At 56.2% G+C, this 13,524-nt stretch overlaps 1 protein-coding gene across 11 annotated transcripts in view; it reads right to left on the reverse strand.

Annotated features, from left to right (window-relative positions):
* Positions 1 to 2,820: 2,820 nt before the first annotated feature.
* The window catches only part of TRPM2 (transient receptor potential cation channel subfamily M member 2), a 71,079-nt gene continuing 60,375 nt past the window's right edge, over positions 2,821 to 13,524 (reverse strand). For all 11 annotated transcript variants that reach the window (XM_037830578.1, XM_037830568.1, XM_037830596.1 and 8 more), the window contains 6 exons: positions 13,223 to 13,324; positions 9,237 to 9,323; positions 7,888 to 7,993; positions 6,786 to 6,887; positions 5,531 to 5,647; positions 2,821 to 4,318 (listed from right to left, as the gene is read on the reverse strand). In XM_037830578.1, the coding sequence (XP_037686506.1) occupies positions 4,193 to 4,318; positions 5,531 to 5,647; positions 6,786 to 6,887; positions 7,888 to 7,993; positions 9,237 to 9,323; positions 13,223 to 13,324 (640 nt within the window). In that variant the 3' untranslated portion in view covers positions 2,821 to 4,192. The remainder of the gene's footprint in view (positions 4,319 to 5,530; positions 5,648 to 6,785; positions 6,888 to 7,887; positions 7,994 to 9,236; positions 9,324 to 13,222; positions 13,325 to 13,524) is intronic.

Below are 13,524 nucleotides of genomic sequence, written 5' to 3' on the forward strand. Positions count from 1 at the left end.
TTATGCCTTCCTCCCAGTAAATATTGCTCTTTGTTCCTTTAAAGGACCAGCTGCTTTTAGTCTTGAATTCTATTGGCCGCTATAAATAGTTTCACATCTTTCTTCATGAGAGCTTTTGTCTAAATAGATTTCCCATCCCTGTGTGTTCAGCCATTATGTGGCTTCTTTATTTTAGGTGACTTTTTTTATATATAGAAAATGGGAATTTGCTGTGTTATGTTTTTAACTCCAATAGGAGAATCTCCACTTATATGTTTTGTAAATACTAATGAGTTTATATTTCCTACCATTTTATTTCATAACAGCCATTCTTTATTGACGTTTTTTCTTGATTTTTTTATTGCTGTTCTGTTTTATTCCTCTAGCAGTTTAAAGTTTTTTTCTCTATTTCTGTCCTTCCAGTGATTATTCTGGAGCTTCACTGCCTGCAAATTTAAGCCCACATTTTTCTCCCAGCAGCTCCTGCTGGCTGCCACCTATTTCTTCCCCCTGAGCAAGATGAGAACTTCATTGCACTTTGAAGGCCTTTATAAACCTCTTCTGTCACCTCCCAGCCAGGCCTGTCTGGGATGTTAATTCTAGGCTGTTATTAAATTTTATTTTTACATTATGTCTAAACCAGTATGAGACTTAGACATATATTTCAAAGGTTTCTTTGCTTTACCACAAAGCTTGGTCTTGTGTGTGTATGGGGGGAGTTGTTTTGTTTTTTATAATTCATCTTGAGAAATTCTTTCAGGATAGAATCATTATCTGATTCCTTGCATTTCGGAAATGTTATTTGGAGCTGCCAGTTTGCCTGGGTATGTGATTCAAGATACTAAACCAAATCCTCTTGGAACCCTGAAGATGTCATTTTCTCTCTTCTAGTTTTGCTGTGGGGAGAGCCTGGAGCTGATCTGATTTTTGTCCCTTTGTAGGGAACCTGTGAGGATGATAATGATAATGATGATGATGGTGGGGGTGGTTTTTAAAGCTTCTGCCTTTGCTCTTGCTCTAAAATTTCATGAAGACATATCTAGGAATTTTTTTCACTGAACTGCCTCAGACCCAATTTGCTTTTCCTGTGATTTGCTAAACTTTTCATTCATTGAGAGTCCTATAAAGCTGTCCCAGGCACTGAACCACCAGGCAGAGTGGCAAAGTGGCAGGCAGAGCCCAGCCCTGGGGGCTCACTGGGGCCTTCTGAGTGAGCCCCCTCCCATCAGTCCTCTATTTTGGGATTTGTCCCAGCATCTTCATCTTTTCCCTCTCTTTATTTTATTCTGTGCCAGAGGAAATATGGATTTTCAAATATAAATAAAAGGAGACAAAGTATCACTAAAGACTCAAGGAAAACCAACCTCATGCAGGAGAAAAACCTTGACTGGGTCTCTAGTCACAAATTCATTCTTTGGCCTTGTTCCCTTCCCCCCTACTTTTCATCCCATTACTTTTTAGCTTTTGTTGGATGTCCAAACTTTTCATTTTTACACTCTCTGTTGACTTTTGTTTTATGCCTATGGTTCCTTCTCTGATGTTTCTGAAGATAGTCACACTTCTCTAGAGGCTCCTGTTTGCTAACTCTGCTTCCTTGCATATTAGGTTTCCTATTTACTGACTCTGGTATCTCTTTTTGATAAAACTGGTTTTCCTCAAATATTTGGTAGTTCTAGATTGTCTAGTGATGCCGTTAAAATTAGGTGGCCAAAATGACTGTGGCTTTAACATGCTGAGCATTTATTCCTTACATGAGACGACATCCGAGGAGAGGACTCAGGAGGGCTACATGGCAGTCCCCCGAGTGCCCTTTACCTCCCCTCTCCTCCAGACCAGGAGCTGTCCATCATCTTTGTGGTCCCGAGTGGCTGCTGGAGCTCCAGCCATCTTGCCTGCATCTAGCCAGCTTCCTCTCATCCTCCCACCAGCCCCCACCTACATTCTGCTCCTGGTGTGTGTTTCCCTGGAGACCACCACTCACTGTCCTCTCCTGTCTCTGGATGCCACACAGGATGCCACATGCCGCTCACTGCTAAGCACACCTGTGCTTCCAGAATGTTCCGTCTGGCCCCATTTACTAAATGTTCTACGCTTTGCGGCCCAACCCGCATACTCCTCCTCCAAGAAGCCTCTGGGCTCCTCCACTGGAATGCTTGCTCTCCTCCAGCAGGGATTTCTGTCTCACTTCCAGCTGTGAAGCCCTTGGGGGCTGCGGGTGGGGGTCTCCCTCGTAGTTGTGCCCAGGGCCTAGACAGTCAGCTCTGAGCCTGACGCTTCAGAAAGCAAGTGGCTGGTCATTTATTTCACCTCAGCCCATATTTGGTTCTAAGGGCTTCCCAGTGACGGCGAGTGGGCTCCGGGCCACACTGGCTTCCATCCAGGGGCCTGAGAAAGGCATTTGTCTCCAAAGTGGGGCGACAGCACTTCCCTCCCGAGAGGGGCCCCGGTACAGGGCTGCGCTCAGGGCCCAAGCCCAGAGCGGCTCAGGGGGCCCAGCCGTGCTCCAGGGGAGTCGGCCCCACCGGCACCACCCTGGCCCCCTGACCTGCCACCCCAAACCCCCACCCTGACATGACCCCTGCCCAGCTGTCCCACCCCCCACCCAACCTGCTGCCCCGCTCCAATCCCCACCCGCTGCAGCAACCCCACAGGGCAGCCTCAGGCGTGAGGAAGCGCCTCTAGAAGTGAGCAGGATGGGCCTCCCCCGGGGGCCACCTCCCCGACCTGACAGCTCCCCGTGGCCCCCTCAGCACATCGCCCGCATGGAGAGAGGTGGCCCGGGGCAGCAGCAGCACCGGAGCCCAGCGGAGCCACCAAAAACAGTGACATCAACGAAACCCGTGGGTGTGACGCGTGATGGAGCAGAGGTTTGGCCCAAGGACCTGGTAACAGGCATGGTTTGACCACAGGCAGCCCCTTCCCACCCGCAAACGGCCGCGCGGGGCTGAGATGCAGCGGGGGGCCGGGGAGGCGGTCAGGAACACAGGCCGTGGCCGCGGGACGAGCGTGGGGTGGACACGTCCTGTGGCCGTGGCGGCCTCAGCATCGCCGGGGTGCTGACAGGTGCCACCGGGGCGCCGACAGAAGGTGCAGATTCCAGAACCCTCCCCGGACCCACCAAGTCAGCACCTGGGGGCAGGGCCTGGATGCGCCCTTGGTGATGAGCTCCCGGGGCAGTTCTTTGGTTCCTGAAGCCAGTGACCTGGGGCGGAGCGGGACGCCATCAGCCGCGTATCTGCGCGCTCATGGCGGGGAGCTACAGGGACAGTCATGTTAGCTGGGAAGTGCAGATGGGGAGACTGAGGCAGGCAGTCCTGGAGGGGTGGAGGGCCGGGTCCCAGGCCCTCCAGAAGGGCATGGAGGGCAACATGCACAGGCCCCCAGCCCCCGAGCACCACGGGGCCTGTCAGTACCTGCAGGGAGCAGGGGGTGCTGAAGGTGCCCATGTCCCTGGCTTAGGGCAGGGGTGACACTTGGGGGCAGCTTCCGGAAGACTGAAGGGGGGGCAAGGGGGCTGGGATTGAGACCACCGATGAGCTGGGGTCTAAAGGCCTGCAGGGCATCCTCGGAGATGTCCACAGAGACGCCCATGGGAGATGTCCACAGGAAACATCCACGGGAAACATCCATGGAGACGCCCACGGGAAATATCCACAGGAAACATCCTAGGCTGTGGGAAGCTGGGCCTTTGGTCCGGAGAAAGGTGGGGTTGCCCCGACACAGGCAGCCCCCTAACCTGGAGCCCTGCCATAAGCCCCACGCCCCACACACATCAGCCACTCGCTTTGTGGGAAGACACAGCAGGGTCTGGCCGGGCTGGACCGAGACAGCAGAGTTAACGTCGTGGCTTTCATGCCGTGCTCTGTCCTGATGGCCCCGACAGCTTGCGCTCGTGGGTCGCTCACACTGAACCTGGTGCTCCCCCAGCGTCCATGCAGACAGCCCGACTGCCTGCTCCTTCTTGGGGGAGGCGGCCCTTAGCTCACAGGGAGGGACAGAGAGGGGTGCAGGAGCATGGGAGGGGGGCCTGCCAGGTGTCCCTGCCACGTGTCCTCGGGCAGCCGCCGGCCTCTCTGCACCCTGGTCCTGCCCGGGTCCTCCTGGCGGCACAGGAGTCTCGGGCACCCACACCTGCCCGGCATCCGGAGAAGGCACAGGAGGAGCGGCCACATGTGGGTGGGCACTGGTGGGGTCCTAGGGCCACGGGCCTGCCTCAGTAGTGGGCCCCGAAGAGGACGGCCACCTTCTGGAGGATGGCCCCATGGCTGGCGCACAGCGGGAGGCCCCCATCCACCACCTGCCACCGGACGGACACCTCGGGTTCGTGGGCGTGCAGGTGCTGGCAAGACAGAAGCAGAGCCCTCACTGTGGAGCCCCCTGGCTCAGCCCGGACCCCCCAGAACTGGAGAGGGAGGGGCCCAGCTCCCTACTCTTCCCCGAAACAGGAACCCGCAGCTGTGACACACGGACCGCACCAGGCCAGATGGTGACAGGGTGCCGTGCGGGAACCCCAGATCTTATGCCCAACGGTTCTGTAAACCCACAACCTTTCTTAAGCTACACACCAGCCAGGCCAGGCACCATCCCGGGAGCCTGGCCCCAGAGAGGGGCTCTAACCGGCAGCCGTGCCGGCCCCCCGAGCTCAGCGTCTTCCCCAGTGGGAGGGTGCCCCGGCAGCCACCGTCCCAGGCCTGCAAGAGGCTCTAAACGCCACAAGCGCTCGGGGTCAGACTGTGTCCCCCAGAAGCCAGGCTCAGGTCCTGACCCTCAACCTGTGAGGGTGACGTTATCTGGAAACAGGGTCTTTGAAGCTGTGCTGGGTTAAGATGAGGCCCTTAAGGAATCAGCTGACAGATTAGGGGAGGCCCAGCAAGGTGTGTGTCCCTATAAAAAGGAGTGAATGGAGCACGGGAGCTCAGCAAGGTCAGTGTGGCCGGCTCAGGGCACGTCGTCCCCTCCAGACTCCAGGAGAAGCCCGGATAACACCTCGGTTTTGGACTTCAAGCTGCCAGAACAGGGCAATAATAACTTTCTGTTGTTTTAAACCAAAAAAAAAAAAAAAAAAAAAAAATGCTAAAAATCCAGGAATCAGAACACCTGCTTCAGGTACAAGACAGGTAACATCTGCCAAGCCCCCGCACTCCCTGAAGGAAAAGAGGCAGGAGGCCGCAGTCCTGCTCTGAGGCACCTGACATGCAACCGAAGCCCTGCATTGTGTCCCCTGGGACCTTGTGCCCCTGGCTGGACGGGGATGGGGGAGCTGGTCTGAACAGGTGGACGACACCTTGACAGGTGTGCAAACCAGCCCTGCTCCCGAGGCCTCCCCAGGATGACCAAGGCCCCAGGGCTGCTCAGGACTCTGGCCCTCAGCTCCGGCCATGGCCTGTCACTCTCAGGCCTCTCCTGAGTCCCCCAGCCCCTGTGATGGATGCTCAGAACCTTCTGGGCTGCCTCTGACACCTGCAGCCTCCATTCTCCGGAGGGTCCTGGCTGGCTGCCCCCTGCCTGTGCCCCCCACCCCACCCCTCTGAGCCGCAACCCCGTCCCTTACTGAATTCAGCCTTTTCAGCTCCACGTCACTCTGGTCCTGGAAGTGGACGCTGATGGCCACCGTCTCAACCCAGGCATTGTCTGTGTTCCTCGCATCATCCATGTAGCCCTTGTACACCTGCGGGGGCAGGGCAGGGGGCAGCCTGGAGCCCAGGACAGGCTTTCTCCCATTCGGGGGCCTTGCCGGCCCCCACCCTGCTCAGTCCTGCCCAGGACAGGATCTGATGCAGCTGTGCCCCCTGAGGGAGCCCCCATGCCCTCATCTCTCAGCCGAGGCATCTCTGGGCCCCCCCGGCCTCTGACGTGGCGTGCCCCAGACGCTGCCCTGGCTGTCGTCGGCTTCCAGAAACCTTTGAAGGACTCAGAAGCACTGGCCCTGCTCCCCGGGGCCCCGGGCAGGGTGGACCACATGAAATGGGCAGGTGTGTGGGCAGAAAACGGCCAAATCTCAGCACCGATGAGTAACAGTGATGGAGCAAAGAAGGACTTAAGTGCCCCCGGAGGACGACACGGCCGGTCCACAGAAATGATGCGGCCATTAAGAGAATGCGGTGAACTAACAAATATTGACCTAAGAGCATGGCCGTCGTAAATTAGGTGGAAAAGCAACTTGGAGGAAAACGTGCACAGTGTACCCCATTGTTACCACAAGCAAGCATGCATATGTGTGTGCAGAGCCTGGAGATGGGGCCCGGGGTGGGATTCTGACAAAGCAGACAGAACGTTCTGGAACAGTCCACCCCAGGCACTTGCCAGTGGGGGCGTGAAGGGGCTTTTGCTTTCCTAATTTGGAGCACATTCGATAAAGAACAGGCCTTGGTGGATGTGTGAGGGCCGGGCAGAGCGTCCCCTTCCAGGAGGCTGGCGCGCGGCCCTCCCACCGGCTTGGGGGACTGCAGCTTCCCCTGGGGGCCCAGCAGTGAGCAGGGTATGTTGGGGAGTCCCCTGGGGGCCCGGCAGTGAGCGGGGTATGTTGGGGGTCCATCTATGGCAGCCTTGGGCCGAGACACACAGGATCCCCCCACCACCCTCTCCTGGAGTTGAGCATGACTGAAGGCAGTGGGGTCCCCTGGGCCAGGGACCAAGGGGCTGAGGAGCCCGGGGCACCCTGAGCTCAGGACATGCCTCCCAGCCCCTTCTTTCCTCCAGGAGCCGTGGGGGGCTGGGGCTAGGAGCCAGGGACACTGGTGCCCACGGGGGGCCTGGCAGGACCCCCAGCTCCCATCGTGCTGCCCTGGGGGCTGCCGCCCACGTACCTCCGTGCCCTGCCTCAGCAAGGCCTCGAGAGACGGCCAGAACTCTCGCCGAAAGACGTCCTTCAGCTTTCGGGGCACGGCCTCCCCTGGGTCCCGGGAGCCCTGAGCGGGACAGGGTGGGGCCGGTCAGCAACATCCAGCAGGGCCCCCCACCCTGGGCCCACCTCCACAGGCCAGCGGCCAGGCCCGGGGACCCAGCCAGCCTTCTGGGGCCAAGGCGGATGTGCATCGGGCCACCTGGCATCCGCTGCCTTGGGCCTTTGGTGCCCAGCCCAGGGGCACACCTCGGGACCAGCCCCTGCCCGGGGAGACCAGGACAGCCACCAGGGGAAGCACCCTCTGCCCCTGGGGGACCCCACATGTGGGAGGGGTGCAGCAGGACAGGAGGAGCCGCCCCAAGAGGACCCAGAGCGAGGGTGCGGCTGGGCGGCAGCAGCTGTCCCTCTGCCCGGGGCTGTGTCCCGTCCCCACTGGCCGGCCGGGCTCAGCTGAGCACTGCGGCTTCTGGGGGCCCCTGCGATCACAGCCCCCAGGGGTGGGTGCAGAGGAGGCTCCCACTGCACTGGGCAGGGCTGCAGCCCATCTCCTTGAGTGGCCACCCCGGCCACAGAGCAGCTGCCGTGCCCTGCAGTGAGCGGGGACAGCGGGGGCAGCCGATCCGGGGGACAAGCGCCTGTGGTTTGGAGTCGCCCGGACACGAAGCGTCCTGTGTCCCACCCCCGGGCCTGGAAACGCTGCCCTGTCCTCAGGCTTGGCTCAGGCCGTGGCCAGCCAGGCAGGGCAGTGCCCCTGTGCCCAGGCCTCCATGAGGACCCGTCTCCGTCCCACTGCTGCCAGCTCCACCTGGGGACCGCTCGGCCCCCGCCATACCTGGCACCAAGCCCCATGCAGGGCCCTCGAGAGGCCCAGGCCACGCCACTCAGCCCGCAGCGAAGGGGAGGTGGGGAAGCCCGGCTTGCTGGGCAGCAGGAGGGGCCTTCGGATAAGGAGCACCAGGGCCCTGGCTGCTGCTCGGGTCAGGGACGGCATCTGGGGCGGCCAGGCAGGCCAGTGGCCCCAGCCAAGGGGCCTGGGAATGAGCAAGCAGTGACCAGAGACTCACCCCTGGCAGGGCCCAGAGCTCCGACAGGCAGCGCATGACGACCAGCACTTCCAGCATCTTCTTGATGCCTTTCCGGCAGATGGCTCCGTCCTGGTTCCGCCTCCACCTGCCCGGGAGCAGCGGCTGGCACTGCCCGCACACGCCCCGGCCCCCCAGGCCACCCCACGCTGCGCCGGCCATGCCCCTCCCCCTGCACCTGCCTCCCGGGTGGGGGTGTCAGGCAGCACCCCTCTGTGCCTTAGGACACCCCAGGACAGAACTGGGAGGACCCCAGGCAATGTCCTTTCCATGCCCACGTGGGGCTAGAAGGGGCCCCGCCTTTGTGGAGAACTTTTTCTTTTTATCAAAAGCCTTGAAGAAGCGCACGCCCGTTGACCCAGCTGTTTCGTTTCCATGACCATGGACGGCAGGGAGTGAGCCCACCGCGGTGGGCATCGAGGAGCTGAATGCAGCCCGGCAGCAGGAGCCCTGGGCAGCTACATCCAGGACGGAGAGCGAGCTGCCCCTGCAGACGGCAGCCGGCACGTGGGGCCAGAGGGGGGCAGGAGAGACGGGCGTGAAGGTGAGCCCGTTGAGGCACGTGTGTGTGTGCATGGGAATTACACACGTGGATGTGTGTGCACATGTGGTTGCATCTATATGTGTGAATATATGTGCTTATCTAGATGAGTGGGGGGAGCGTGTACACGTGTGGATGTATGTGCAAGCGTGTGGGAGGTGTACATGTGTAGACATGTGTGCATGTGCATGGATGCACGTGTATGTGTGGGTTATATGTGTGCAGATGTTTGCACATGTTGGGGTGCATGTGCATGAGTGTGTAATGTGTGTGCATGTGTATACACACTGTGTCGGTGTGTGGATGTGTGTGCATGCTTGTACCTATTGTGTGGGTGTGTATATGTGTGCGGATGGGGGTGGGGGTGGTATCTCCTGAAGGATAAATTCCCAGATCTGAACACGGCCAGGCCGTGGGGTTCCTCGTGTTCTCACGCCCCTGTAACTTCTCCCCGAGGCTGCTCTCTTTTCTGCAGCCTCTGTCTCTGGGAAGTGGCCCTGGCCGTGGCTTCCTGCTGTCCCCGCAGCAGGGCACTTTGACCTGGGGGGCCCCACATGGAAACAGGGCAGCCTCCATGGGGTGGAGGTGAGGGCCTGGGCATGGGGGTCGTGGCCATCCCGGCCTCTATTCGGGGTTCCTCCACACTCACCCGCTGACCCTGCCCTGCACCCACAAACAGCACAGACCCAGTCCCCCCGGCTCCCAGAGGGCATGACGGCCAGCCCTGCAGCTTCCCCACGTGGGGGTGAGTGGCCGTGCCCTGCCCGCCCCGGCCAGCTGCAGAACTTACCGGGTGATGACAGGGTGCAGGGCATGGTTGGGTCCGAAGCAGCAGAGGCTCCCGCGCCCCCTCAGCCCCGTGCGGCCCCTGGGGTTCCTGGGCAGAGAGGGGCGGCTCAGGGGAGGGCCCTGAGGGGACAGGGGCTGGGGCAGGGGCAGGCCAGGGGTCCTCGGGGACGCAGCCCAGGCCGTGGGGAGGCACGGGGAGGCACACTGAACTCTCGAGGCTCCGGCAGCTGTGTCAACATGAAACACGGAGGGGAGGCCCCGGGCGGGGGTCCCGACACCCTCAGGCCATGGTCCTGCATCGCCCGGGTAGGGCCTCCCACGGTCATTTCAGGTCCCGGGTCTCCGGGGGGTGGGCCTGGGTCTTCGGGAAGGGGTCTCCGGGAGCAGGAGGGCAGCAGTCAGGTCCCCTCCCCGGCAGGTCTGCCCACGTCTGTGCCCACAGGCCTGGGGCGTGCCTGGAGCTGCCTCCCCCCGGCCTGGTGAGCTGCACAGCAGGGACGTCAGAGGCTCCTGGAGACTGAATCCTCCCTCCACCGTTCAGGTGCCGGCCCCGGGCCCTGTGGTGGGAGCCCGTCTGTAAACAGGACCTTAGCAGATGCCGAGTGGAGGGGAGGCCAGACTGAATGAGGGGCCTGGAGCCAACAGGGCTGAAGTCTTATAAGCAAAGGGGCTGACACAGAAGGAGAAGCCACAGGCGTGGCCAGAAGCTGGAGGTCACCGGAACCCAGGAGAGAAAGAAGACGCTGCCATGGGCGTCACCACATGACAAAAAGCCAAGGAGCCCCAAAGATTTCCGGCCCAGGAGGAGACGAGCCTTCTGGCCTCCGAACCTCAAGTTATGCCAGCTGCACTGCGGCTGCCGTGTTCCGAGTAGCCCTTGGGGCTGGGGGCCGTCAGGGATGGCAGAGGGGGGCCAGTGGGCCAAAACCGATCTTCAAGAATCAGTGTTATGCAGATCACAGGCTGACACAAATGAAATAAAATTAGAAAGCAACAACAAAAACCAGAAGGTACATTTTAAAATAATCTGAGGCTAAAAAAGAAAATTATACTGAAATTTATAAAGTGAAAACTTGAAAGCCCTTTCAAGGAAGCCAGCCTATCAGGTCTTAAACACAAGTTTATAGTCTTAAGCGCACTTGTTAGAAAATAAGTGGCTGTAGCATTCAAATTAAGAGCAAATGGAAGGAAGGAAAGCAATAAGCACAAAAAAAAAAAAAAAAAAAAAAGACAAAATAGATAAAAGCAAGATAATCAAGAAAACCAAAAGCTAGTTCTTTGAAAAAAATAATAGAACTAAGCTTTGACAAGAATAATCAGGAAAAACAAAAGAGAAGACACACATAATAAATATCAATGTTCAAAGGGGAAATAACTACTGCATATTTATATTAGAAATTTTTTAAAATCTCAAGAGAATATACTAGGAACACCTATAACATAATACATCTGAAAAGCAAGATGAAATGGATAACCTCCTAGAAAAATTACAATTACCAAAAGGGACCCAAGAAGAAACCAAATCTGATTCCAAAAACAATTAGGGAAAACTAAGTAGCTAAAAATCCACCTACTACAAAAGGTGTTCAACCTGTATTATAGGTGTGTATTACCCAACTTTTAAGGTACAGATAATCTCTACCTCATTCGAGCAGTTCCAAAGGAGAGAAAAAGGGAAATCTACCCAGCCATTTCATGAGATCGGTATTACCTTGTATCAAAAAGAAATGAAGGCAGTACAAGAAGACATAAGTTACAGGCAAGTTCATTTTTGAACACAGATACAAAAATCCTAAATAAAATATTAGTAAATTTATTCTAACAGTATATTAAATGTAACCAAAGAAGCAGTTATCCTTGGAATGCAAGGATGATTCAACCTTAGAGAATCTATACATATAATTCATACGTTACTCAGTTAAAAGGGAAACATATTGTAAAATTATCTCAACTGACGGCAGAAAAGCATTTAATAACATTTGACAAATGTGCAAGATAAAAACTTCCAGGAAACTGGGAATAGAAAGGGAATATTCCTAATCTGACAAAAAGCATTTATAAAAAAAATCCTCGTCAAATAGCTTACTTAATGCCAAAACATTGAAAGCATTCTCATTAACTCCAAAACAAGGCAAGGAAACCTGCGAACAGCATCACTGCTCAACATTATACTGAAGATTGTGCCTGACACAATAAGGCAAGAAAAAGAAATGAGACATAACGAGTATAAGGAGAAAATAAGGAGAAAGACAAAATTGCTACTTGCAGAACATATGATCATCGACAGAAATCCAAGGAAATCTACAAAAAACTGATATAACTAATAAAGAATTTAAGCAAAAGTTGCTGGATACGAGGTCAGCGTAGAAATCAGAAACATCCCTATTTTCCTATAAAAAACAATTCAAAAATATAATAGAAAAACATACCAGTCACAATAATACCAACACTTATAAAGTACCCAGGAATAAATTTTTAAACATGCAACACCTTCATGAAGAAAATTATAAAGCTTTAGGTAAAGATAAAGAGAAGACCCAAATAAAGGGTGATGAACATGCTCATAGAGTAGTAATTACTGTAAAAATGTCAGTTTCCCACATTTAAAAACAATTGTTTGAAATTCCTATCAAGATCCCAACAGTATTAATTGTGGAACTAGACAAAATGATTTTTCAACTCACAGAAAAAGTAAAGGCTCAAGACAAGAAAGGCAAACCCAAAGACGTGCCTAAACCAGAACCAGGACTGGCTGTCGAGCTGCAGCTCTGGAAGTGGTGGGCTCCTGTGCAGACATGAGTGGAATGGAACCGAGAATACACAGACAGACACGAGCACGCTGGGGGCCCTGGTATGGAAATGGTATGGGGCAGATCACTTTCCATGTGGAAACATAGAATAAAACTATAGCCATCCTCAGACCTCCCACAAACCACCTCCAGATGTATTAAAGACCTAACTGAAAAAATCTAATTCAAAATTATTAGAAGTAGGAAGGCATATCTTTATGATTTCATAAAAGGAAAGTAGACCTAAGAAAACATAAAGATATGATTCATGAACTATATAAAAATGTTGTCTGTATATTTTTATCTTACTATATTAAAGTCTGAGTGGTCACAGCATCCTGTGGCCCTCTCGGTGACACCCATGTCCTGCACCTGCCTGTCTTCCCACTAGCCTCAGTTAGAGCAGGTGCTCCTGCTGGGTCACCTCCTGCCCCATCACCTCCTGCCCGGCTGGGCTCCCACACTGGGCCCCTCGCTGGTCTCAGCTACACGCTGTCCTCCTCACTCTTCACATGACCACCAGATTCACCTTCCTAACTGACATGTGCCCCCCACCCTGTGTGGCTTCCCATCGCCCAGAGCCCACAGCCGAGCTGGTCTGCTCCCAGCCCCTCCTGCTCCACGAGGCTCCTCGGCCACCACACCCCACAGCCCACACCCCGGGACCCCACCTCTCCTGCCAGCCCTCCCACGAGGCCCGCTTCCTCCCTGGACCTCCCTCAGACAGGCCTGTATGAGCCCCCGAGCTCTGTGCTCGAATTTCCCCACCTGGGAATGGCCATGTGAAGAGCATGATGCCTGGAACCCCAGCACCCCTCGAACGTATCATCCACGTCCTTCTCTGTACCATTTACAGTTGTCATCATCTCAAACCTGGTGGGCTCGGAGGGCAGTCACCCCCGTCTTATTGACGATGGACTCGAAGTCCACAAAGCTTAAGCTGAGACCAAGGGACAGCGGCTGCAGCCCAGCAGGCACGGCCCCTGCCCCTCATTCCACCAGGCTGCCCCCAGGGAGACTGTACAGTTGGCTCAAAGTGGGGATGCTAAGGAAGCAACAAAACCGTGTTTTGCTTTTCTTTTTCCCCAGAAGTCTGGGTAGCTTGCCAAGGCAGGAAGCCTGACCCCAGAAGCAGACCCCGAGGGTGGAGGCCATGGCGGGCACAGAGCGGAGCCGCGCGGGGAGGCCCGGCACTCACCGGGGGAGCCCGTCCTCCACCACATAGGGGCCGTGGAAGCTGCGGCGGTCCACCAGCCCGTCCACGGCGTTGAAGTGGATCTCGGACAGGGACTCCAGGTTGCTGGGGAGCAAGAGAGGAGACACGTTCCCTGAGACGCAGCAGGGCAGGCGGCACAGGGACCTGAGGAGGCACAGTCAGCCAGCACCGGCCGTCCCCGCCCCACTCATGGTGGCCGGAGGGAGTGACCGCCAGCCTCTGTGCAGGGTCCCCAACACATGTGGCCACCCCGGGCCTGCCCTGGAGAGGAGGTCTCTGGGCCA

Source organism: Choloepus didactylus, chromosome 1, assembly GCF_015220235.1.
Source record: "Choloepus didactylus isolate mChoDid1 chromosome 1, mChoDid1.pri, whole genome shotgun sequence".
NCBI lineage: Eukaryota > Metazoa > Chordata > Mammalia > Pilosa > Megalonychidae > Choloepus > Choloepus didactylus.